Source organism: Atractosteus spatula, chromosome 3 (assembly GCF_055471065.1).
Source record: "Atractosteus spatula isolate fAtrSpa1 chromosome 3, fAtrSpa1.hap1, whole genome shotgun sequence".
In the NCBI taxonomy this organism is placed as follows: domain Eukaryota; kingdom Metazoa; phylum Chordata; class Actinopteri; order Semionotiformes; family Lepisosteidae; genus Atractosteus; species Atractosteus spatula.
In genome coordinates, this window is record NC_142708.1 from 32166265 (window position 1) to 32190635 (window position 24371).

The window sequence follows — 24371 nt, forward strand, 5'->3', positions numbered from 1 at the left end:
TTTTTTAAAACAAGACCATATTTATTTCTTTCAAATGAGCGGAAGTCATTTTTAGCATTATGGAAATGTTGCATGCATCTGTACATTGCTGCCGAATTCCCTTGACAAAAAAAAAGCTGACAACTGAATCAACTCAAAGAACACAAAGAATGGTTATTTCCAATAACCAAAAAAAACCTTCCTAGAAAAAAAAAGATTTCAGATCAACTGATTAGTAAATCAATATTTGAGTGATGTCAGCATTGTACAGAAACAGAACATATAACAGAAGCCTGCTTGAGTAAGTCTTTGTTTTTAGCTCTGACCATCTTCCTGGAGATAAAGGACATAATGGAAAAGGAAGGGATAATATATTAAGAGAGCAGCAAAGAGATGTAGATTTTTGCTGAAAGCAAAATTGGTTAACCAGGGAATGTAAAAGACTGCACATCCATGGCCACCAATCGTCCAATTAAAGGTATCAAATAATCAATTTCTAAAGACATAGAATAATCTGAGATCACTTAAACATGTAATTTGATAAATGAGCAATTTCTAAGTCAAGTTAATACATACATTTGAATATGTATTAAACTTCGAGTTTCCATAACTAAACAAATTATTTGCTTAAATGGTCAATAACTTACAACTGTTCCCAGTCTTCTGAATTAGCAGTTTATTCTATGGAGGGGGTTGGGTGGAAAAAAGACCTGTTAGTTTGGGTGTCCTCTGCTAGTTAAAATATCAAGTTAATCTTTGTAAATCACCTTTAAGATCCACTGCAAGGAGCATTAAACTATCCTGGAGTGAACACGGTATTGTAGGGCACCGAATGGGTTGACTGACAATGTCTGGAGCTCAGCTACACACAGTAATACAAGGAACAGTTTTCTAACTAGAGTTGGAAGGCAGCTGGCATTGCTGGAATGCTTATTTATCACCATTACCTTAACCCTTCAAAAAAAAAAGCCTGTCTGCTCTTGTTTTGGTCTTCTTTTTTTGCTAGTGTCAAGTGGCTCTTGGCTCAGTGAAAACTGCTTTTGTTGCAAAAGGTCAAGCCAAACTTCTTTTAACCCAGGATGCAGCAAGTATGGGTTTGTTTAATTGCTTAATTGTGAGAAATTTTCAAATGAAACCTCTCTTCTGCCCTTGAAATCTTCAATACATTCCTTTTGTTAACTTTTGTTAATATAACAAAAAAACAGACTGACCTACTAATGAATGTCTCTATATCTATATACTGTATCAAGAACAGGCAGAGAAAAACCTACCCAGTAGAATGCTTGGTTTAAAAGGACTACTATGATTTGTAATACAAGAAAGGCAGGGACCTCAAACCCATAATGAGTTGAAATTATGTCATTTCCTGAACCTTTGCTGGTGTGGCCTAGCACATTGTTTTTTCCTGAAACCCAATAAGGTTCCAATTTGTAACACGCCTCTTGCCCAGACATCTTCCATTTTAACCCTTAGTATCAAAACAAAACAACTTCCACGAGGACGTTCTTCCTCACACTTTAACTGAAAGCACTAAGATAGGATATTGCACATATCTCACATATCTCTGATCATACACATATTATTAAAACTGTTACATTACAACAAAGATTATGGCACCTTGCATTACACAAAATCGAAAAAAAACATTCAACCACAGACAATGAACACATTGGAAAGCCTGATCTGAACTAATGCGCTTCTGAAAAAGTTTTGCATTACAACACAGGTTCGCTAGGGCCTCATCACAGCAAGACATTGAAAGGAAGCACGTGCATTCAGAATAATAAGAACTGTCTTTAACATTATGATACAAACCTTCATGAGTCATTTGAATATCTTTTCTAAAAGTGATCTGCTTAATACACATATCTGTAAAGAAATGCATATATTTCATTTGGTAGGTTTCATACAGAGTCGAAATATTTTTAATTCTAGATCTTCCGTTGAAGATCAAAGCTACTGGTTACTGCGGCTATTTCCAAACAAACTAAAAAGCAGAATACTTCACCCACCCATACATTGGCATTACTTGCCATTTAATTTTTGTGGGCTAAAGACTAACAGAACTCAGAATTATAACATCCTACAATTAAGCTAGATTTTTTATTGCTTTGAGACACAAATGACCCTAACATTTGAGCAAGCTAAAAGAAGGACCTTTGTGTTGTGGCACAACTGGTGAATGAGCCAAAATGAACTACTAACCATTTCTTCTTTTTAATGAATACCGAATATTGTTTCTAAAAGTATTTAAAGTACTTGATTTCAAGTTCTCCCAGACAGTAAGTCAGCATTGCCCCTGCAGGGGGCAGTTTTGGTAATAGATGTTGTACTCCACATTCACAGTTTGTTGTTGTTGTTGTTGTTGTTGTTGTTTTGGCACAATTCCGAATGAAGAGTCTGAAACAGTTTGCCACCACAGGTCAGATCAATGATTTTCATTACGAGCCACTCGGAACAGAAAAACAAGAAATAGAAATACTTTTACAAGAAAGAGGCAGACTGCACTGATGGACTGAGGCACTTCGTTGATGTGGTAATTTGGCTGGTCTTTTCCCTGTCCTATTTTTCACTCCCTGTGCCTGTTTCTTCCCCTGTCTGTTTGGGCCTCTCTAAGGCAGGAGTCAGAAGCAATTGACCTCAACGTCAAAGTAAGTCACTTCTCTACTCCTTTAGGATCCCTCCATTCTTTTATTCTAGTTTAATCACAGTCACCCCTCAGCAAATAGGAGAGAGAACCCAGAAAGAAGGACACCAGGTGTTTTAAGTGATAAAGCTGTGCCTGTCTCATAGACATCGTGCTTGAAGTTGTGAGGCACGTTGAAGTGTTTAATATCTTGCCTAGAACATTTGCCATGGTTTGAATACTGTTCAGTATAGTATGCAGAACATCTCCTAGCTCATCCATTCTAAAACAGTCAGTAATACGTCAGATGGGAGGGCCAAAATGGTAGTTTGGTAAGAAATGCGGAACTTATTTACCAAAAGTCACAAAAACTAATCTCTAAAAGCTTGGACTTTTTGCCTGTAATAAATAATATTTAAAAACATCACAAATTCATTTCACAGAAGCTTTCCCATGCAATGCAAAGTTGGATGTAGCACTCACAGTGCATAGCTGTTTGAGCCTTTCCAGGTTTACATGGTGCTTCTACACTCCAGCCAGTATTGGATCCTGAATATTGTCTTCCTCTTACTTTATATTAAAATTGCATAGCTGTGGAGTTAAAATATTTTAAACATACGTTGGTTTTTGCTTCTTAATCAGTACAATATGTACAAGGGCCTACAGCTTGCAAAACCTGGAATGGATCAAACTGCTGTGCAAAGCAGGTCCCTACAATGGCTCAACAGTTTATGTCAAAGAGTGTTGACAATATGTAAAAAACTGGGCTATTCTTGTCCAGTAAACTAAAGTGCAAACAACTTACTTTATCCAAATACATTAAGTGAGAGAAAAAAAAAACACCCAAAAAACTGTAAACTAAACAGAACAGTTTCATTTGTCTGGAACTAATTGCTTGGTTTTCTGGAACAAGTACAGACAATATGGGCCAGATCTACTAAGTCCTGGTACAGCAAGCCATAGAAGCAATTTGGCAGTGCTCTGGCTCACATTCTGGATGTGACTGATTGCTTTTGAAAGGAGAGGTGAGCTATGTGAAGTTTGCTCACTCGTATAAAGTAAGACGGACAGTCTGATCTGGCTGAAATTGTGAGCAACCTGAAAAATAAGACAGATTCACAAGTCTGCTGTTGCTATAGAATGGAAACTTGCTGGCTTGCATGCCTCTATAATATTGCCCCCAGGACATGGTGCACAGAGAGCAAGTTTTATATAATTGTTTTCCCACATTGACATGAAAAAAATGCTGAGAGCTGTTTTTTTTTTTCACCAAAACATTAAAAGCAGACATTGCCATAATATATTTCACTGATCTCCCTTTCCCCTGACAAAAGTCAGCCTAGACACAGAGCACAGCCCATGATACTCCCACCCCCGTATTCCATCATTTTAGCTTATGCAAAGCAGGAAAAAAGTGTTTCATACAGACTGATAAACCACTCATTGATAACACAGGAGCTTGGCCTGATGGACGTAAGACAATGCTACAGCAAAGAGGTGTTTTCTCTGGAAAAACATGATTGTTCTTGGCAAGTGATCTTCTCGAAACTGACGGCACTAGAAACTCTGGTCGCTGCCTGTGGTTAACGATGGAAAATCAGTTCTGTGTAAGGGGAGCTTGAGCCTGGCACCATCTCTTCACGGAAACTCCACTGAAACAAGTTCTGCAGCCGGTGAGAAGGTGTCCAACAACTGGGGGGGGGGTTTAAAATAGGCACAAAAGATTTTCTTTGTTTCTTTATAATTTGGCAGCAATGACATGTGGAAAAGATATTCAATCCTTTAACAATATGAGGACAGAGGCACTGTAAAGTAGTAACTGGCACTACTGTCCCCTATTGTCCTTTAGGCCTTAGACATACAGTATAGTTCTCCCCAAAACAGCACATTTTCACATGATTTGGAATGTGAGGAAAGCCTTTTTATATTCATAAAACTACAAGCTTGACCAAACTGCAGGCCAAGGAAAGGCATGAAAGGAAATTGTCCATTTATACCACAGCTCAGATCTAGCATTCATGGCTTTGGGGTCAAAAGGCAGTTTCTTGCACACTGGAAAACGCAAATATTTAGTAACTTACAGATTCTTTCACAACTTATAAACTGGAACCACTGTAAGGCATCAAAGGCATATTCCCATCACAGAATAAAGAAACATCTTTTTCTTATTTTCCTTCTGTAACATTGCAGGGAACATTAAACACAGTGTAGCTGAATGATGGGCACTTTGGATATAATGAGGCTTATAGTTTTAGTAGTGGTTTCCTTATACCACGATTTCAACGAGGCAAATGTTCTGGAAAGAAAGGCATTCACCGTTTTTGTTCAATTTGCGCAGATAAGCTGGTTTGTAGGGACCAAAAACAATCAAACTTAAAATAAACCCAAAGTCTTTAAAGTAATAAGATCTGTACATTATATACAATTATTTACAATTCATTCCATGTCATGATAGCTTACATTGGCACCATAAACTGAACACCACCGTTTTGGATGGTGTTAAAAAAATAATGCAGAAGCATGACACAGGATGCAAAAGAAAGGACAACAAAGAAAAAGACAAACAAAAAGTTAGGATGTTAGTCCTAGTGGTAAACAATGTCTTGATCCCTTTTATAGAGAAAGGAGGCCACCAAGGCCTGCTTTCTCAACAGCGGTAGGAAGAAGGCCAGTTTCCTCCAGGGGTTTTACAGCAAGCAGATGAGGTTCTTGCCTTCCTCAATCTCCTCCTGCACTTTGTCACTGGAGGTGGCGATTTCGGCCTGAGCGGAGAACACTGCGCAGATGAAGGTCAGCACGGTGCCCCCTATGGCTGTGTAAAAGCCCCAGCCCAGGGAGCATTGTCCCACCTTGTAGGGGGAGGCCTCTGTCCCGCAGTAGTTCAGCACCTTGTCGGACCCCCAGCCAGCTGGGTATAGCATCAGGCCTAGAATCAGGAAGAGACCTGCAGAGAGAGAGAGAAGGCAAAGCAGTTCAGTGACTTTACTTTAAATCTAATCTACACACTGTACTGTAGATGGGACAAGCAGATAGAAGAGGCCAAAAAATACAAATCTGGATAGACTCAATAAAACTCTAAATGAGTGCCAAGTCCTGAAATGACCATGTCAATCATAGCAGACAAAGAGGTACCATTGTGGTGGTAAATGTATTTGAAGTGAAACAGTTTCAATGTAAAGATGGATAAAATGAAAAACTGCAAAGTCAAAAGTGTTTGAACAATGCTTACCAACAGCAGTCACTGCCTGTGAAGATGGTCGGGCTGAAATTATGGCTAAAGCAATAACTTGATTTTAGATTTCCTTGTGCTTTTCATGTCTCTTATTCTCAATATTTGGATTGTGCTGCATCTGCTGTAACTGTGGATAGTTGCAGCCATGAAAATTTAATGGATAATTTACAATCCTCTATGACTAACATGCTGAAAATCAAACCAATTAAGTCTATAATTGACTCAAACAAACAATTAACTACTACTAAATTCATACCACAAAATGTGGCTCTCCGGGACTAGGGATGATAATCGCTTAGTCTGTCATCTACAAGGGTAATTTAATATTCTATACCAAAAGGTTCTAACTTATACAAGAAAGGCATGCTAAACTAAACTATTATTGACTGAGAATTATGTGTTCATATTTTAAAATTTCATATACCGTACATAAAACACAATAAAAATGCTATTAATAGATTTTAACACTTTTAACACTTTAGCACCATTTCAACACTATAACCTTATTTTCTTGTCCAAAATGCTTTTAATCCTTTAATTTACTTTTCCCCGACCCTCCATTGTCCACCTGTTTTATCCAGTGCAGGATTATGTTGGAAGCCAGAGTCTATCCTGGCAAACAATGGGTGCTAGATGGAATAGACCTGAATACTCACACTTTGGGCAAAAACAAAATATCTTTTCTGTTGCTAACACTCACCTCAGGTGTTCTTTTACTGTTTGTTCCCTTTACATTCACCCGCATTTCATTTCATGTGATACTTTCTATGTACAGTGTGTACATGTCTTGAACATCTTAGATGATTAGGTCATTAAAACATCAACAATTTACTTAAAGCCTTCACTAGTGTCTAGTACTATTAAAAAAGACTACTTATTTTGGATGTAAATAAACCTTGTCACTAAGCAGTCTTAGTCTCCAATACATCTAGATAATCCATCACATTTATTAATCAGACGTAATTGATATATTAATGATGAACAGCAGACATTTGAGTTTATTCCTCTCCACACATTTAGTTAAAAGACTACCTTTCCTACAAAATACAGATCTATCCCGATTAACTATTTAAAACTAAATGACTAAAATTTCAGTAGCAGATTACCATGAAATTGTTTTTGCATAAAGACAGCAAGTCTACCTCTTTTGCACAGTTGTTTATGTAAATATGTTCCGGGTATGAAACACTTATTGCACCTATTGTCTTTAATGTATTGTGTTTTGTTGAAATGAGGTGTAGTAAGGGCATCTGAAAATCAAGGCCTAAAGCAACAGGAAATGGGAACCACCTTTATTTTAACAGGAAATATTTTTATTAAAGGAAATTATTTTTTCCAGACAGATAAACCAAGTAGTGTGCAATAACCTTGACCCTTATTTGCCTCAGTTGTCTTTCAAGAACTCATCTTGAGATAGCAATCTGCTTCATGTTAATACAATTTTATAGCTATTGAAAAATACAATAGTTATTATTTTGCTGCATATTCATTTTATTTCAAATAAATTTAGATTAGGGCAGCACAGTGGTGCAGTGATTAGCAATGCTACCTCGCAGTGCTGGGGCCCAGGGTTCAATTCTAGATCTGGGGTGCTTTCCACGTGGAGTTTGTGTGTTTGCCTTGTATTTGAATGGGTTTCCTCCTAGTGCTCTGGTTCCTTCCCATAGTCCAAAGACATATTGGTAGGTTAATTAGCTTTTGTACAATTGGCCATTGTGTGAGTGTGTGCATGTTCGTGTGTCTGTGTTTGCCTCTGATTGACTGGTGCCTTGTGCCCTGTGCTTCCCAGAATAGGCTCCGGGACACTGTGACCCTGAATGGGATAAATGGGCTTTGATGGTGATGGATGTTTAAGGTGCTAGTTTTAAGGCATAAACTAAATGACTATTAATAAAATAAGATTAATAAGAGACTAAGTCATTTGAAATAGTGAAATAGCCTGCTTTGGAATAAGCTCCTGATTTTTTTGCTCAACCTCTCTAGCTCCCAGTTTGGTTATTGACATGAATTAGCTGTAAACAACAGCCAATTCACTGATCTGTACTTGGTGGAGGAAGTAATGCTACCACACTTTGAAATGACCACTGAGAAAAACCCTCAGAGTGCCGAGAGCTGTGTAAGCACAGTAGTGATGCACAAAGCTTCTGCTACTGGCCTTCCAAAACCAAAATTATTTGAACGGCTTTGAATGACAGTCCCCACAATGCGGAAAAAGACAATATTGACCCCTGCTGGTCCACAGTGGTGGTCAGAGCAGTCCTCAAAGCTTCAACACTATAGTACACACTCAAAATTTTCCTGTGAAACACCTCTGCCCTCATGAAAAACTGAAATTAAATGAGAGAATTTCTCCCTAAATTGGCTACTCATGTTTTCCAAGTAAGAAGGTATGAAAACAGTAAAGTCCTATTGAATTATACAAAAACAATACGTTTCTTCATCCACAATGAATAAAAAAATACTCTATATAGCACATTGAAAATAATCTCAATGTACTTTATAATACTCTACATGAAAAAATACTGTCATCATAATTGACCAACTAATCCACTGGCCGATATTAAATTCTTGAAGCATTTTTTTAAAGTATCGTGTCATTATTTGCAATTCAGTATAAATATTTAATATACAACAGAATGTTCCAGAAAACCACTACCTTAAACTGGGGGTAAATATGAGACAAATGAAACAGCCTTGATTTGTTAAACAGATACTTCCAGCCTGCCTTTCCTCAAGAGGTCACCGCTTGAAAACAACAGGAACAGAGCCAGGTTTATAAAGCTGCCTCTCTCAGCCATTGACTGCTACTGCTTTCCGGTGTTCACCAACAATCTCTTAAGGAGGATAGGGTTGTTTCCATTAGTTCACTGACACAATTTCTTTAAAACAGTTGCTTTAACTCTTGAGCATCTAGACAACAAAGAGAAAGTGAATTTACTGACATAAAATGTTTGACACCACATAAAAATATCTATGTTGCTGTTTTGTAAATACGATCAGCCAGAATTTAAATATCCTTAGCCCAAAAATTAAAATCAACTTTTGGCAATGACACTGAAAAAACTTTTGATTTAATTATTTCTTTTTATTTTATTGCAAAAGACGTTTTCCAAGCTAGAAACCTTCTAGTGTTCTGTTGCCTAAATTATGTTTTCCGCTGTCAGAATATTTCATATTAAATATATTAAAATATTACAAATCTTCAGCATGTACAAGCTGAAAATAAAAAAAAACACTTCAAAAATAAAAAAAAGCCTCAACCAGGCTTTATTTTAAGGTTTTCCAACAGACATGAACATTACTTAATCCCCCCAATATTCGCACCACAGTTAAATGTATACCTAAAATCAGCAAGAGGAGTATAATGGACTCAACTCTCAATAGCTATATGTTAAGGTTAAGAAGACATAAATGGGGAAAAACATATTCATATTATATGTTGCAGACAGCCTTTGTTAGAAATTAAACATAATTTGATTTAAGATTAATGGAAAAGCCTTTTCATTCAAAGCTGAGTTGCTTATCACTACTATCATTAGCCAATACTCAGATTGAAGTCGCCACTTTTACATGCAAGGATTTATCAATGGAACCTTTGTTACTACTAACACTTTTAAAGATAAAAAGAGAATTTGAAGAGATCGGAAACACTCAAGAATATACAGCATGCAACAAGAGTTCAAAAGATGATAATTACAGGAGAGCTTTGAAACGCTGGTGTTTAGACTGATTGACTACATCAACATATGTTCAAGTTTCCAGTCTGGAATAGCGATTTCCTCTCGTCACATGATGGCAACGCATTCTCCCTACAACACTGGACTTCTCAAAGGCTCCAAAAGCAGCTGGAAAAGGTCTCAAAACTCTAGCCTTTACTCTGTCCCTGTGGTAGTTACATTGTTTCTCTCTCTCCTCTTATTTTCCACACAGATCCACACAATAAGCCTCGTTAGCACAGTTTAGAGACACAAGACCAATCTCATTACAGCACTGACACTGAGCACATGACATCTGGATCCCACGGGACCCCACCACAAGTCCGAAACAAAGCCTTTTCAGTCCAGCCAGTGAAAAATAAAACACGAAAACAAAAAGATCATATGTCCCATATTATTTCTGGTACTCTACTTTAAGACATAAGAAAGGGTACAAATGAAAGGAAGCCATCTGGCCAATGTAGCCTGTGTGATTGCTAGTTCTATTCATCCATTTTCAAACCATGTCATCCAATACGGGGGGGAGGTACCTCAAGGGCAACTTTTCTCAGAAACGCAATGAACCTACCAGTAGGTTTTAGGACTGTGGGAGGAAACCAGACCATCTACAGGAAAACATGGAGAGAATATATGCAAACTCATGCAGACAGCACCCCAGGTCCAGAACTGAACCCAGGGCCCCAGCAATTGCTGAAATACAGCAATGCTAACCACTGTGCAATTTTTTCTTTCAGTTTTATTTCTACTTAGAAATGGTTTCTTCCCCCACCACATTTTTCAATAAATTTTTCACTGGATTATTTTTTGAAAGGTAATATTAACAATCTAAATATATACATTTATGATTATGAAGAACAGGATATGAAACTGAAAATTAAATTTAAAATGAACAGAGTATATGAAGTTCTACTAGGTATGTCAAAAATGTCATGTGTCCCATAAAATATAATAATAATAATTTCTTACACTCTGGACACTCCACACTCTGCTTTACAGGTAATGGGGACTCCCCTCCACCACCACCAATGTGCAGCATCCACCTGGATGATGCGACGGCAGCCATAGTGCGCCAGAACGCTCACCACACACCAGCTATCAATGGGGAGGAGAGCAGAGTTATGAAGCCAATTCATAGATGAGGATTATTAGGAGGCCATGATTGGTAAAAGCCAAGGGAAATTTGACCAGGATGCCGGGGTTACACCCCTACTCTTTTTGAGAAACACCCCGGGATTTCTAATGACCATAAAGAGTCAAGACCTTGGTTTTAAGTCTCAGGCGAAGAACGGCACCATTTTACAATATACTGTCCCCGTCACTATGCTGGGGCATTAGGACCCACACAGACCACATGGTGAGCGCCCCCTGCTGGCCCCACTAACACCACTTCCAGCAGCAACCTTAGTTTTTCCCAGGTGGTCTCCCTTCCAGGTACTGACCAGGCTTACACCTGCTTAGCTTGCCAAGTTGCAGGGTGATATGGCTGCTGGCATATAAACCGCTTCATTCAACTCAGGGTCATGGGGACACCAGACCCTATCCCAGCAACCAGGGGGTGCAAGGATACAACAATAAATGAGGGAAGCTCAGCTTTATTTTTCTAATGATGAAGACTTAAAGTGTAAAAAAACATTAAAATCTACCCTGCTGAGATCCACTCAGCTCAGTCCAGCTCACTTTGTCTGATATTGCATTAGCCTTTAAAACACCTTTATTCAAATCCTAAAACTGAAAGATTGAGGAAGATGATATAGGAATGAAGCAACTCTGTTCTATGTTTAGTTCAAATATGCGTTAAATGAGGAAATAAAACTAGGTCATAAATGTTTTCCACATGTTATTTAGTCTGACAGCTAGACAACTCCTGGTATCAGATAGACGATGGTGATGTGGTTTTGATTTTCTTTCCACGGAAACAAAACTGCTTAATACTGTACTTTCAACCCAACCTGAAGGAGATAGGGAATAAACATCATATACTGCACTCACAGGACAAACACTAGATTCTGTACTATATTCTATATTTTTCTTATGCTATATTCTTACTCAGGCATCCCAGCTGGTCTGTTAAACTGTGATTCATTATTAATCTATGTGTCTTTATTAATATTGTATGACCACAGTCTCCATTGTCCACAATTTAAATTAACTTAGTAGAAGTACAGAAATAATTTAGTCATCGCTGTCATTAATTCCTACAGTTAAGGTCATGACACCCATGTAACCCCAATAGTTTTCATTGCCTTTTTCATGCACCTTTTCTACAAGTATATTCTTATTTCACTATCCTCACCACAAATACAGAAAATATATATCTAAAAATATCCCCATGAAGTCGTAGGAAAATTTTCCTTATATACTATTCACTAAACAAACTGAAAAAAGGAATGGCTGCACTTGAATACCTTTTACACAGCAAAATTCATGTTTCATTTCACAACACTGTTTAATTCAACTGGATGCCAGTGTACTATTTAGAAATCCCTGTTTTGTACATCTTTTGAGCTGTGCTAAACATTATGAGCACAAATGCAGCGTCAACGACTGGCACTGAACGAATGTAGGTAGGGTGGATTTTATTTAACTCTGTAGTAAAGCCACACCTTTTCATTTCTTTTCATCTTATCTTTTATTCCACAGAAATCATTTAGCATTCTTATAGTGCTAAAATAGAGCAACAGTGCTAAGGGTAAAAATGCAGCTGTCAGTGACTGAATCATCATCTCATGCGTGTCCGTATGGGAACAGCACTGTAGCAGTAATTTCTCAACTTGACTGTAAAAGGGTTGCTGCTCTTGTTGACTCATAAACACAGGCAAGTAAAGTCCTGCTAGAACTCCTCTGCAACAGAAGCACTCTCACTCGGCAAGGAGGCAATAACTACAGTAGGTTATTGCAAAATAACTCACGGTTTTCCCACAGACATTGAGCCTCCTGAAAAAATGTGAAGGTTACGAAAACTAAAGATAGGTTATAGCCCAGTCTCTTTGTCAGAAAGTCTCCAAACAAATGCCAAAATCTGTTTCCTCCCTTCTACAATGCAGAGACGTATTAAATTCCTATTTAGAAGGTAAGCACCTAACCATCAAAACAACTTCAGTTGTTCTGGACAATATGAGAACTGCGAAGTGTTTCTTCCCCGAACGTACGCAGAGAAGTGCCCTGACAATCTGATTCTAACTGTTTTAAATTGCAAGATTAAGGATTGTCCAGTGCAATTGAAGTAAATCAAAGTAGCTGTGATATTATGGATTTTATGTACAAATAAAAATCAGGCTCTCTCAGTGTGACAAAGTAAGACTCAGTTCATCAAATGCGATCTGTATTATTATTGTTATTACTAAGAATAATTGGTCACACTCAGCAATCAGTAAAGTAATATGCTGGTTGTTCTGATTTAAAAAATAAGACACACAATATAATCATCACTCTATTTATTATATGGGTAAATAAAATTATTGGGATCAATTTTGTTAACACCTCATCAGGGAAAGCCCTGTGAAATGTTAACCAGACAAAGCAAGAACATTTACCAGCTAATCTTCCCATACATTTCAGTGTTATACGCATTACTGACTCAATAAAGTCAGCAACTGTGGTCATTGAGGATGGACTCTGGGATCAGACAGAAGTACATGATCATCAACCAACAAGAAACGTCACCACACCCCAGAAGGAATGCAATGAATGTGCAGTTGTGGCAGGTATAATAATAATAATCCTATAAAAGATAAGAATGCTGTATGCCTGAGGTGGCATGATGGTGCAGTGCTTAGTATTGCGGCCTCATAGCGCTCAGGTCCTGAGTTCAGTTCTAGATCTGGGGTGCTATCTGCTTGGTGTTTCTATGTTCTCCTCCTGTTTTGGGGGGTTTCCTCCCACCTTCCAAAGACATACTGGTAGGATAAGTGATGTCTGTGTCTATGTGTGCTGTTCCAGATTGTATCCAGCCTTGCACCTGCTGCTTGCCAGGTTAAGCTTCAGCTACCCTGCAAACCTGTGTATTGGATAAAACGCTTCAGGAAATGGATAGGTGGATGTTACAGGCCCGTGGATCATTTTGAAAGTCATACCTGTCTATTGTTGGAGCAAGAGAACCACAAGCACAAGCACTATTGTTATTATTGATGTGACAGCCATTTACAGTTTTTGGGAAGTTAGAACATAAGAAAGGTTTATAAAGAGGAAGGTCATTCATCTTTCTAGTTAGCAACTCCTGGATCTAATGATATAATGATCCTATCTAGCCGTTTCTTGAAGGATTCCCCAAAACTGACTTCAACACTGACTTTATGGTCTAGCTTTTTCTAGACCACAAAAACTCTCTGTATTATAAGTGTCTCTTATTTTCAATCCTAAGTGCTCTTTCACTTTATTTCCATTTAGGTTCACATTTGTGTCCATGGTCGTGAAGCACATTGGCCTACATATCTGAATACTTGTATTATGGCCAGTCAGTCTTCTCTGTTAATAATACAGTGATTAATTTCTAATAATCTATATGTGTATAACATTCCTTTCAAACTAGGATTTATGCTGGTTGTTCTGCTTTAAACGTTTGGTTCAGAATTCTGTGAAAGTGAACAGAGAAACCTTATCTGCCCAAAATAATTACGTGTAAAATAATGGCATAAAAAGTGAGAAAGCTTATCCACATTCTAGGGTTGGTTAAAAACGGCAGCGAAATGTTTTCTAAAGTTATCCTGGAGTTGCAGTCATATTTATACCACTTTTAATGACAGATTTTGAAACACTTTAAAATAGTTATCCATAAAAAGTGAGTGAGTGTTCTGAAAAAAACACAAAAAGAGTTATTTCTCAGGGAATACACATCTCTTCCCTTCAGATTTCAGACTTCGATGTGCTACAGATACCACATACACAGAAAAATCTCAAACACTTTTCGGATACCATACGATACTGAGAAACTTGGTCAGGAGTAAAATGAAAATTCAGGAAACAGAATGAATAAGGCTAGGAATGAAAGACTAACAATAATAACCTCCTTCCCATTTCTCTGATAATTCACAGCTATTTTGGCCTTTATAAAATTATCCATTTTATATACATTTTATATAATTATATTTTATATAATTATCCATCCTATATAGAGACATAAAATACAATTTTTGGATTGTGACAGATTTCCACAATAAGACTAATAGATAACTCTATGCTGTCCCAAATGGTAAAGGCTGCAATATAAATCAATTTAAACAAAGGTTGTATTATTTTACTGAGATGGAAGCAAACTCAAACTGATCACTAAATAACACAAATTGTGGGAAACAGTACGTTACAGATTATAATTAGAATGATGGAAGCCTGGAAAGGGCATTTCAGTGCATAGGATGTACAGTAGCATCCAACTGTGGCTGAAATATAAATAACTCAAAAATGTGCTTCTGGACTTCAATGCAAAAAGCATCTACATGATATATATATATATTGTATATAAGGAGAGTGAAGGAGTTTTTCATCTTTAGCTAATATAGTACTGAATTCAAAATGCCTTAAATGAGAAAATTTTCTGTTATTTAAAAAAAACAACAAACTTTACAATCTTGGAGGGAAGGATAGGGAACCACGAAGGGCTAGGTATAAGGAGAAACCTGTCATTCCAACAAACTCTGGGAGAGGTGCAGCCCCCACCACTCGCTAGACAACAGGTGGGAAAGCCTGCCCCTTGGGGGTCAGTATTTCTGCAGGCTTTCATTCCATCACTGCTCTTAATGGCCTAAACATCAGCTCATTAATGTCATAATGGGATCCATTTAACAGCTTCTCCCAGCTCTTCAGACGCTGGTGCTTTGAGGTGTAGAAAACTATCAGACACACTGGCCCTCCAGGACCTGGACTGCCCTGCGCTGACCTATATAACCTTAAATCAGAGTGAAGACAACCAAATGTTGATCTTTGTGTCAATTAGAAGAGTTGGTATTATAAAAGCAAATCATTTACTTGACATGAGCACATTACAAGATCACATTTCTTTTCACATGAAAACTACTGTCAATGATCAGAAAAAAATTTTGGCCTACCACAGACAGTCAGCTTATTTCTTTCTGAGGAACGAGGTAACCCTATGCAAGGTAAAATACTTGCAAGTCTGATACTGCAATGGTATTTTCACCTTGAAAAAGTAACTTCTCTATCACTACTGACCACTGCCAAGAGGCTTTCATAACTCAAGATAAGAATTCCTCAAAAAGTGCTAAAAATAAATCCCACTGGCTGCCCAGATATTACCAGTGGTATTGAATTTTACTGGCATGTTCAACCTTTTTGTTGGGCTGGGGCCAGCCTGCCAAAAGGATTTTCTAACCCTGACACTGTTGGGTTTTGAATGTTTACAACTGCTGAGAATGGGGACCGCATTCATCACGGAGATATTCAGGAATTTCAAGATCCTGAAGTCTGCAGCTCATTCTGTTATGGCCAAGGGGGGGACAAAAGAATATATTAATCTTAAGAAATACTACCCCCAAGGCCAAAAGCAACTTATTTCAAATTGCAAGACAGATGCCTGTGTATGCCTGTGTGTCTCAGTCAGAAAGAGCAGAATAGAACAGCTGCCACTTAGCTCAAGTCCTTGGTCTTAACTATTGTGTCTATTTAGTAGGTGGGGGTATGGATCTTGACTGAGGAAATAAGTTAAACTACACTATTTTATTTACATACAGATGGTTAGAAAATGGAAGGGATTCCTTCAACAAAACTTATTAGATATAATCTTCTGTGTGAAACACTGGCACCGCAGAATGGGTTAAAGACTAGGAGCAACAAGGACGTTGAGTTCTGAAATATTGCACTTGACACATGTAGTGATAAGGAAATACAAAATAGACACTGATCAGAGCACTCCTCAACCTGCCTGCACAAGGTTACCTTCCACACTGCGTAATAACACAATGCTATATGATCATTTAACAAAAGGCACCTTATAGTGGCATCAAGCAGTTGGGTATTTCCATGAAGTTAAAGTATACCAACTTGCTTTTTAACTTATATGAAAAAAAACAGTTTTGTTTTATTTACTTTTATTTTTATCCTTTGAGCATGTAGGTTATTTTGTGCTATTTAAGGTGCTATTTACCTTTCATGCTCCTGGTATAGTAACAAGAATATTTTGTAATAATGGAATATTTTGTAAATTAATCCATACATTTATCAACATCAAGGTAATTATGGAATTTTGTCATCTATTTACTACAACATCCTAACTGGTCAAAGAACTTGATTTCATGACAAGAGGAAACTAAAATTTTACAGCAAGGAACCCAGAAACTGACCAGGAGATAAGAAATTCAATACAGCATTAAGAATTATAAGACACTATCTAACTGTTATTAAGTTAACATACCTAATCTCATCCTGTACTCTAACATATTTGGTATAATGCAGTCTGTGGATAAGTACATGATAAGTACTTCCCTTTGGTATCTCTTCCATTAAAATATCCCTTTCAAGGCTTCAGGAATTTATTTCAGGAAATACATCAAGTTTCAAAACACCAAAACTGCACCAGGATTGACATCTGAACTGTAATAAATCAGCTTTCTCATATTATATCAAGCCATTATGCTTAGATGTTTTCCTCACTATTAAATCCAGACACAAATGGGACAGAAAAATGTAATACTGTTGCACCTCATAGGAATAAAAGTGTTTTAATTAAACTTCTTTATATTAGGTGAAAAAAAGCTGAATGATATTCCTAAAACAGGAAAAGCCACTGTTCTTCTGACCTGATACTGTGGTCTAGTGTCTTGGTCCCTGCAGTCTACTCTTCAAAATAAGTGAATACATTAACATTTTAGAAATGCAAGAATGTAGTAAACACACATCAATCAGGCTAAGCTGTGCAAATTGATTGTTTTGATTCTTAAAAAAATTTTTGAAAAATGTTTCTTTCATTCTCTTTCTTGTCTTGACATTTTTCTTGTCTCTATCAGTACACAAAACACTTTTGAATACTGACGTTTGACATTGAATACTTTTAAAGGCTCAGATTCATTCAAAGCAAGGTCACAAATAATTCCTTTTCCAGTTTAGGAATACACTGTGAGACAGCAACCCATATGCAGTAACCACAGTTTGCCTTCTGTGACTATGAAATGAATTTCATCAACATCCTAGCTTTCAAATGACTAACTTTCAGTGCAATCTTCCTGCCTTTAAATAATTACTCATCAGCTGTAGGTTCTCTGGGGTGGTTTATAAAGTCATAGTTCAGAGAGGTCAAATTCTCAGCCAGTTATCAGTGCCTCCATTTAATAACATTAACTGTTAATCTGGTTTTATCATTAGCTACATCTGTTCTTTTTTGTTTCTCTTGAGGGGAAATTAAATGTATAACATACCTCACAATGACGAAAAGGTAAAACTAAGATTCTGTGACACAATCAGATGGTCTATATGAGGGCTTGTATTGGGGTTATCTAAACTCTTCCTTCTTAACATAAGTTTTATAAATACCCTCTAGAATTGTAGCATAGGCTTGTTAAATATCTTAGGAGCACAAGAAAACCTCACTTTCACAATAAAGAAAAATAAAACATGCAGCATCACCATACCAGGCCTCAGGGATATAGTGAAATGCAATTTCTCAACATCTGGAGTGACATGAGAACCATACAAAAAGTAATTAAATTAATGTCACAAAAGTGGCAGAGCAACGCTATTTCCGAGTTGTATTGCTTCCTGCACCCTTTCTAGAAACCATAAGTGTCCAGCAATTTCCCTTGAATGGCATAGTAAGCATGGTTACCCAAGTGCTTTGAAGAGCCGAGAATTAACTCTTAACAAATTTGTGTGTTTTAGTAGTTTCGCTGCAACAATAAGCAGGAATATAATACTTTTCAAGCTTTTGCAAAACGCACTAAAGAGGTGACCTCTGGCAGTGACCCAGAACTCACCTCCCGCTTTTGGTGAATATTTTCCTGACCTATTACTCTTTCCATTACAAACAAGCTCAGATGAAACAAACATCAGCTGCGATCTTCCAGGTCACTGTGGCTGACTAATAAGACGACTAAGGTTTAGTCAGCAGGTTCACTTCCAAAGCAAAAGGGCTTAGCTGCGAACTAAAAGCCTCAGCTTGCTGTGAAGCCTACAGGCTGTGTACCATTCAGAATGTCTTTTCACCTCTCACAGCACTTGAGAGATATTTTATTCTTAAACAAAGGCAAATGCTGCTTCGGATCAAAGAGCAATGTTTTTGCCTCTCAATAAGAAAGCACAAGCCGCTTTTCAGAAGTGTAGAGGATACAAATATTTGGCAGGGCATCACCAATGGTAACGGATTCAATAGGCAGTGACCTTGCAACAGGGGACTGTGCTCTGCAATTAACCCAGCAGTCACCTCTGGTTGTCTCCATTTGTTTTTTTTTCTAAAACTCCGAATACATTAATAGATTTTCAAACACAGTATACCCAGAGCTTGTTAATTGGGCTGGTAAATGTTTAAACACGGATGGGATCAACAATAATGTTACTTGTTTAAACAGTGCTGGCAGCCTTTTCTTCCTTCTACATTCCTGGGACTCTGTGCAATCAGCTGTATTGAGCAGAATAGAGAACTACAGTGAGAAAGCTAAGCAGTCAGCAGCTAATTCTGCATTAGACAATAAAAACATATTCATGCTGAGGAACAAAAGTGCAATCACAGCATTTTTAGTCATAAATAACTGAACAGCCATTACACTGTTGTTGAACGTTAGAGGCACACTCACCGGCAATTCCCTGTAGTAATCCACAGACATTGAAAATGCTTTTCTTCATGATGCTCTGAAAGCACATGGTAAAAACAGAAATGAAAGCCACAGCACAAAGCAGCAGGATCCCCGCTGCCAAAAAAATCGCAGTGGCTTGCCAGAACCCGCTGGCAATCTCTCCGAAGTGATCAGCGTATGGGCCACACAGCATCTCCCTCTTGAAGTTCACCACTTTGACGCAGCGCCCGTAGATGCCCAGGGTAGGCCGGTAGGGCTCTGCAGTACTGTGGGGCTTAGTCTCCAAGTTTCTGGGGTGTCCAACAAGCCAGTCCGCGCTCATGAAGGCAATGAGCTCTGCAAAGGCCACCACAATGCTCAGCAGAGTCCACAGCATGGAGCGACAAGTTACAATCACATGACACATGGTGCTTATCCAGGCAGGATCTAACTGCACAAGTCCAAAGCTGTAGTGGGTTCAGGCTTTTAACCCTTGTAAGTTTAATTCAGCACTAGTTTTTGTATTCCTTTTTTTTTACAGACTAGCACGAAGGAAGCAAGAACACATTAACCAGCGGGCAGCCTCAGAGGAGAAATCTCACAGAGCCCTGGTCATTAATTAACAACTTATCTCCCCCAGTCTTCTCCGTCACTCTGCCCTGTTTCGCTTTGCTTCTCTCTTCTGGCTGCTGTGACCAGTGTAGTGTGCAGTTCTGCGTTCACGTTCACACGGGGCACACCACACTACATTTTAGAGAAGGACGTCCCCAGAGTTTTGCTGACATCACTGCAGAACACACCTACAAAAAGGAAGAAAAAAAATGCCTTTATGTATACATGTGAGCACGGAGATATATACAAGCCGAGAGAAAGGAAGGCATGCACAGCCACCCACCACCGCACAGTTAATTATTACAGATTGTTTAAGAGCTCTGAATCAGCACACAAACTTCCGACAGAGTTATTTCACAGCATCAGCTGGAAGCTGCCCAACTATTTTTCTCTCCAACTGCCATTTATCTTCCACAGTTGATGAACACCCACCGCCCTGTACCACTATATATTTATATATACACAAGTATGAAAATCAAGTTCAGACTGCTTCTTGTTACTGCTGATGCAAAGAAGCACTGCTTTCGTTTCACATGAACAGGGCACCTCAGTGTATAAATTCCAGTCTTGTCTGAGAAAACTGAAATGCAACAGATTGCTTTTCAATGGATTCAATGCCTACCAAATGAAATCAGCCTCTTGTAAAATTAAGGCTGCAAGTGAAATGAAAAGATAAAAAAACAAAATGTGATGAGGCAATTTATTGTGCTTATATCAGAATTAAATAAGCTCAGCTTTAAGCTGATATTTCATTCAAATGTAACACTTTCAAATCTATTAGCTTGATGTATTTATATGTAGTGGCAAATATTACCGTATGATTAACTGGACTGTCGAGAAATAAAGTGTCAGAAATGTAAAAAAAACCTGCAGAGAATGTCCATAAAATTGTTGTACAGTATTTTAGAAAGAAATGAAACATATCTCTTATATGTAAATATCTCTTCTACCAAACCCCTCATGAAGGCAAAAAAATATCATCTGAGATTGCGCTTTGAGGTCTTGTAATATAAGAAAGTATCACCCTGATTTATTGAGCTGATAATTCTGTCTTTTTAACTCAGGTCTATTACCAAAAGACTGCATAAATCCATCTGATATGGTGGGATGATTCATTTAAAAGAATATTGGGAATAAGAATTTAAGGGCAGACCTCTTTTAAGTTAATCTTCTGATCTCTACTGCCTTGGCTTTGAGGTTAACTCCTTATCATTGCTTTTGATGTGAACATGTTTCTGTCAAGTCTAATGTTTGACAGAACACAATCCACCTAGAAATGGTATTTCTTTACATGCACAAATAACTTACAGCACGTTTACGAACCAGACAGGGAATGAAGTGTTCAGTGTAAGTTAAAAGTGTCTGATTTAAACACTCACAAAAGACCAAAACAAAGACACAAAACAGAGAAATGCTTGCCACTGATTCATATGTAATTAGTGAGTACAATTTTTAAAATTAAATACAACTTAGGCTATAAAAATTTGTTATGCCTTTTTTGTAACAACACTTCTGATAAAAATGTACTTTTTAACACACTTCAGATCATTGTTTTTAAGAGTTTTCAGAAAACCACCAACATTCATTATATTACATCCCAAATCCTGTTGTAACTGCTCACAGACTGATAACATAAGCATGATAGCCAGCTAAATAAGACTATTTTGTAAATAAAAAATAAATAAATATTCTCCCTGTGAAACAATTTCATGGAATGAGAATACGACAAAAATTGAAAATAAAATTATAGATGTACAAGATCATATGACAACTGTTAAATGAAGTTATAGCACACAGTAGCTCAAAACAATTATTTGCTTATTTAGGTTCAGGTTAGTAGAAGTTAAAAAAAATGACTGGCAATTATTGTCTTGTTTTCCAACTGTCATGTCATTCCAATCATACAGTCAAGTGAAATCCACTATTTAAAGTACAAACAGATTTTACAAGTGATTAAAACCAATACCTAACACCTGAAACCATATTTCCTCTTCTCTCTCATAGGGTGAATCAGTCTTATCTCTTATCTCTGCCCACAATGCTGATTAAAAATCAAACAGGTTGCAGCTGTTTTTTTTTCTTTTTAAGCATTAACCTTAATTAGTATCATTTAAAACTACTCCCAGAAAACACCCGTTAATAATTAAAAATAATTAAAATGCCCTATTTGTTTCCACCTGTAATGTGTATCCACATATTTGAAATAGTCTTAAACTCAACCATGAAGTGGTACCAAATTTAATGCTAGGTCGTATGCTTACAGAAATGTAACCTTAACTAAAATAACACTGTAAACAAGCAGACACAAATGGAGTTACAGTCAGCCCTGGTAGGATTCAGCCAGATTTAGCCTTTTGAAACTTGATGTACTTCCTGCAAACAAATCTAAAAGCCTTGAAAGGGATGTTTAAAAGGAAGAGAACACGCTTTTCAGAACAGGAAGTCACTGATTCAGAAAATATAATGGACAATAAATTAATCACATAAGACATATATAAAAGTAATGCAGACAGTAACAGTTCCCAATTTGGTTACCGTGACAACTCTATAACACACAAAGTCAACACTTCAGTTGCACTTGTCAACCATGGGGCAAAAAATAATTAAAAAAATTAAATAAAAACAAAAGCAAAATAAATAAGTTTTAAAACTTGAGACTCTGGGTTCTAGGCAAGTCTGAAATATTAGGTTTTTCGCAGGATAAGACTTATCAGGGACACTGCAACAGCTTCTACCATAGGAAAAAAGCTTGAATACCAAGAAAATCTAAATAAACAAACCTCCAGTGAACCTTTATCTCATTTGTAAGCTTTTTGAAAATAATCAATTCTTAAAGCCCTGGCTGATTTCAAATGGTCTTTCTCCAACCTTGGGTGTACACCTGTGTGGTGACCTCAAGTTTCAAGCAATCAAACCCATTTTTCAAATAATCTGAGTCAGCAATTTGGATGAAACATTATTTTAAAAACTCCTTATACTTAGATTGTCAAAGTGGCATCCTTAATAGCATAGGTACTGTTTCAGATTCTGACTAATGTTCGTAGAGGATATGCTTAGAGTGTATCCCTTAAAACCCCACATTTGGCTGTTATTGTAGATCTTTCTGAGTGGAATGAATGGAATACTCTTGTCTTTTTTAAATTTGGAATTGCTGTTGATCTTTATAAAACGTTTGTCTGAAATTGCCATAATCTTTGCTTTATAGGTAAAGCATGAGAGGAAATGAAGACCATGCACCCCTTCCTCTGAAATGTCCCCATCTACCATTTGTGACCCATCCTACACTCCCCAGAGCAGAGCAAGAGTTACCTGGAATATCACAGGAGTGGCCTGTTATGTGGAAAACCAAGGACTCCTTGACTGACTCAAGACCACCCACCTCCAGTACTGCTTGGTGACTCCCTCTGGCAGCCCAAGCTCTAGCTACTGATATACATTAAAAATAAAATAAGTACATAATAAAATCAATAAAATCATATTGGTTGCAATATTATGTCTTTAATACTTCTTACTATATGAATTCTATGGCTAAATCTGCTTTGTGGATGAACACCTTTACCTAGTGGGCCACTTCAGAGCTCCTTGCAGTAATGTGTTGATGTGTTGTTTTTAAAAATGCACAAACCATTCTAACACTGAAATCCAGTAATCAGCAATCAAAAGTCCTGCTACTCCTTCTCTACTACTCAACTACTCCAAAAAAACTAAAAAAAATAAGTCTTCTTTGAAGTGGACATAATATGCTTGAATTTTTCAGCTGCTAATGGATGTACCTGTGATGGAACATGTTCTTGTCAAAAGTGTTAGATGAAACACCTAAAAGTGTTCGAAAGTGATATCTCTCACAGATCAATAGTATTTTTTGGTTCTAATGAAAAATACCTTCAATGTGTTGGACTGGAAAAAAAACATTGAACAGGCTAATATGGTGTTTTGCTTCAACCAGAGAATGTTGCATTACCTACTTTTTTCTTAATAAATACAAAACTGCCAAAAAGAATCACAACAAAGGATAAGACCTACAATCAAACCTCATCCAATGTGTGAAGTCAGCACTGACTTTGGCTTGCTCTTCCTGTTTTATGAATGGAAATGAACCAAAAACACAGTTAAACCCAATAAAAGCAAAATCTGCTACCTTTTCCAACTCCTGCACATCTAATGGATACTTGCTACAGATACTTTTGACATAGTAGAAAAGTGAATCCTTACATGATCCAAGGAGATGTCAAATCCACAAACCCTTCAGAATATTCTTAAGTATAGTGAATGACTGGACAAATCTGGGTGTAATCTCATGTAAAAAAATAAAACCGTGACTATATCTGGCATGTTTTTTAACCCCGAATGCTGTTTTTTAACCCATAATGTCAGCACAAATGTAGTCCCCCAATGCCTTGCGCCTTGTTTACAAAAGGAGTTCACCAGGCTGCTAGCTTATCAAAGAAGAAGGCAGCAGTACTGAGTACTGAATGGGTGGATTCTGGAACAGT

At 37.4% G+C, this 24371-nt stretch overlaps 1 protein-coding gene across 3 annotated transcripts in view; it reads right to left on the reverse strand.

Moving 5' to 3' along the window:
- Positions 1-24371, reverse strand: part of lhfpl2a (LHFPL tetraspan subfamily member 2a) — a 92927-nt gene continuing 68556 nt past the window's right edge. For all 3 annotated transcript variants that reach the window (XM_088910675.1, XM_088910674.1, XM_088910673.1), the window contains 2 exons: positions 19288-20066; positions 1-5549 (listed from right to left, as the gene is read on the reverse strand). In XM_088910675.1, the coding sequence (XP_088766801.1) occupies positions 5293-5549; positions 19288-19693 (663 nt within the window). In that variant the 5' untranslated portion in view covers positions 19694-20066 and the 3' untranslated portion in view covers positions 1-5292. The remainder of the gene's footprint in view (positions 5550-19287; positions 20067-24371) is intronic.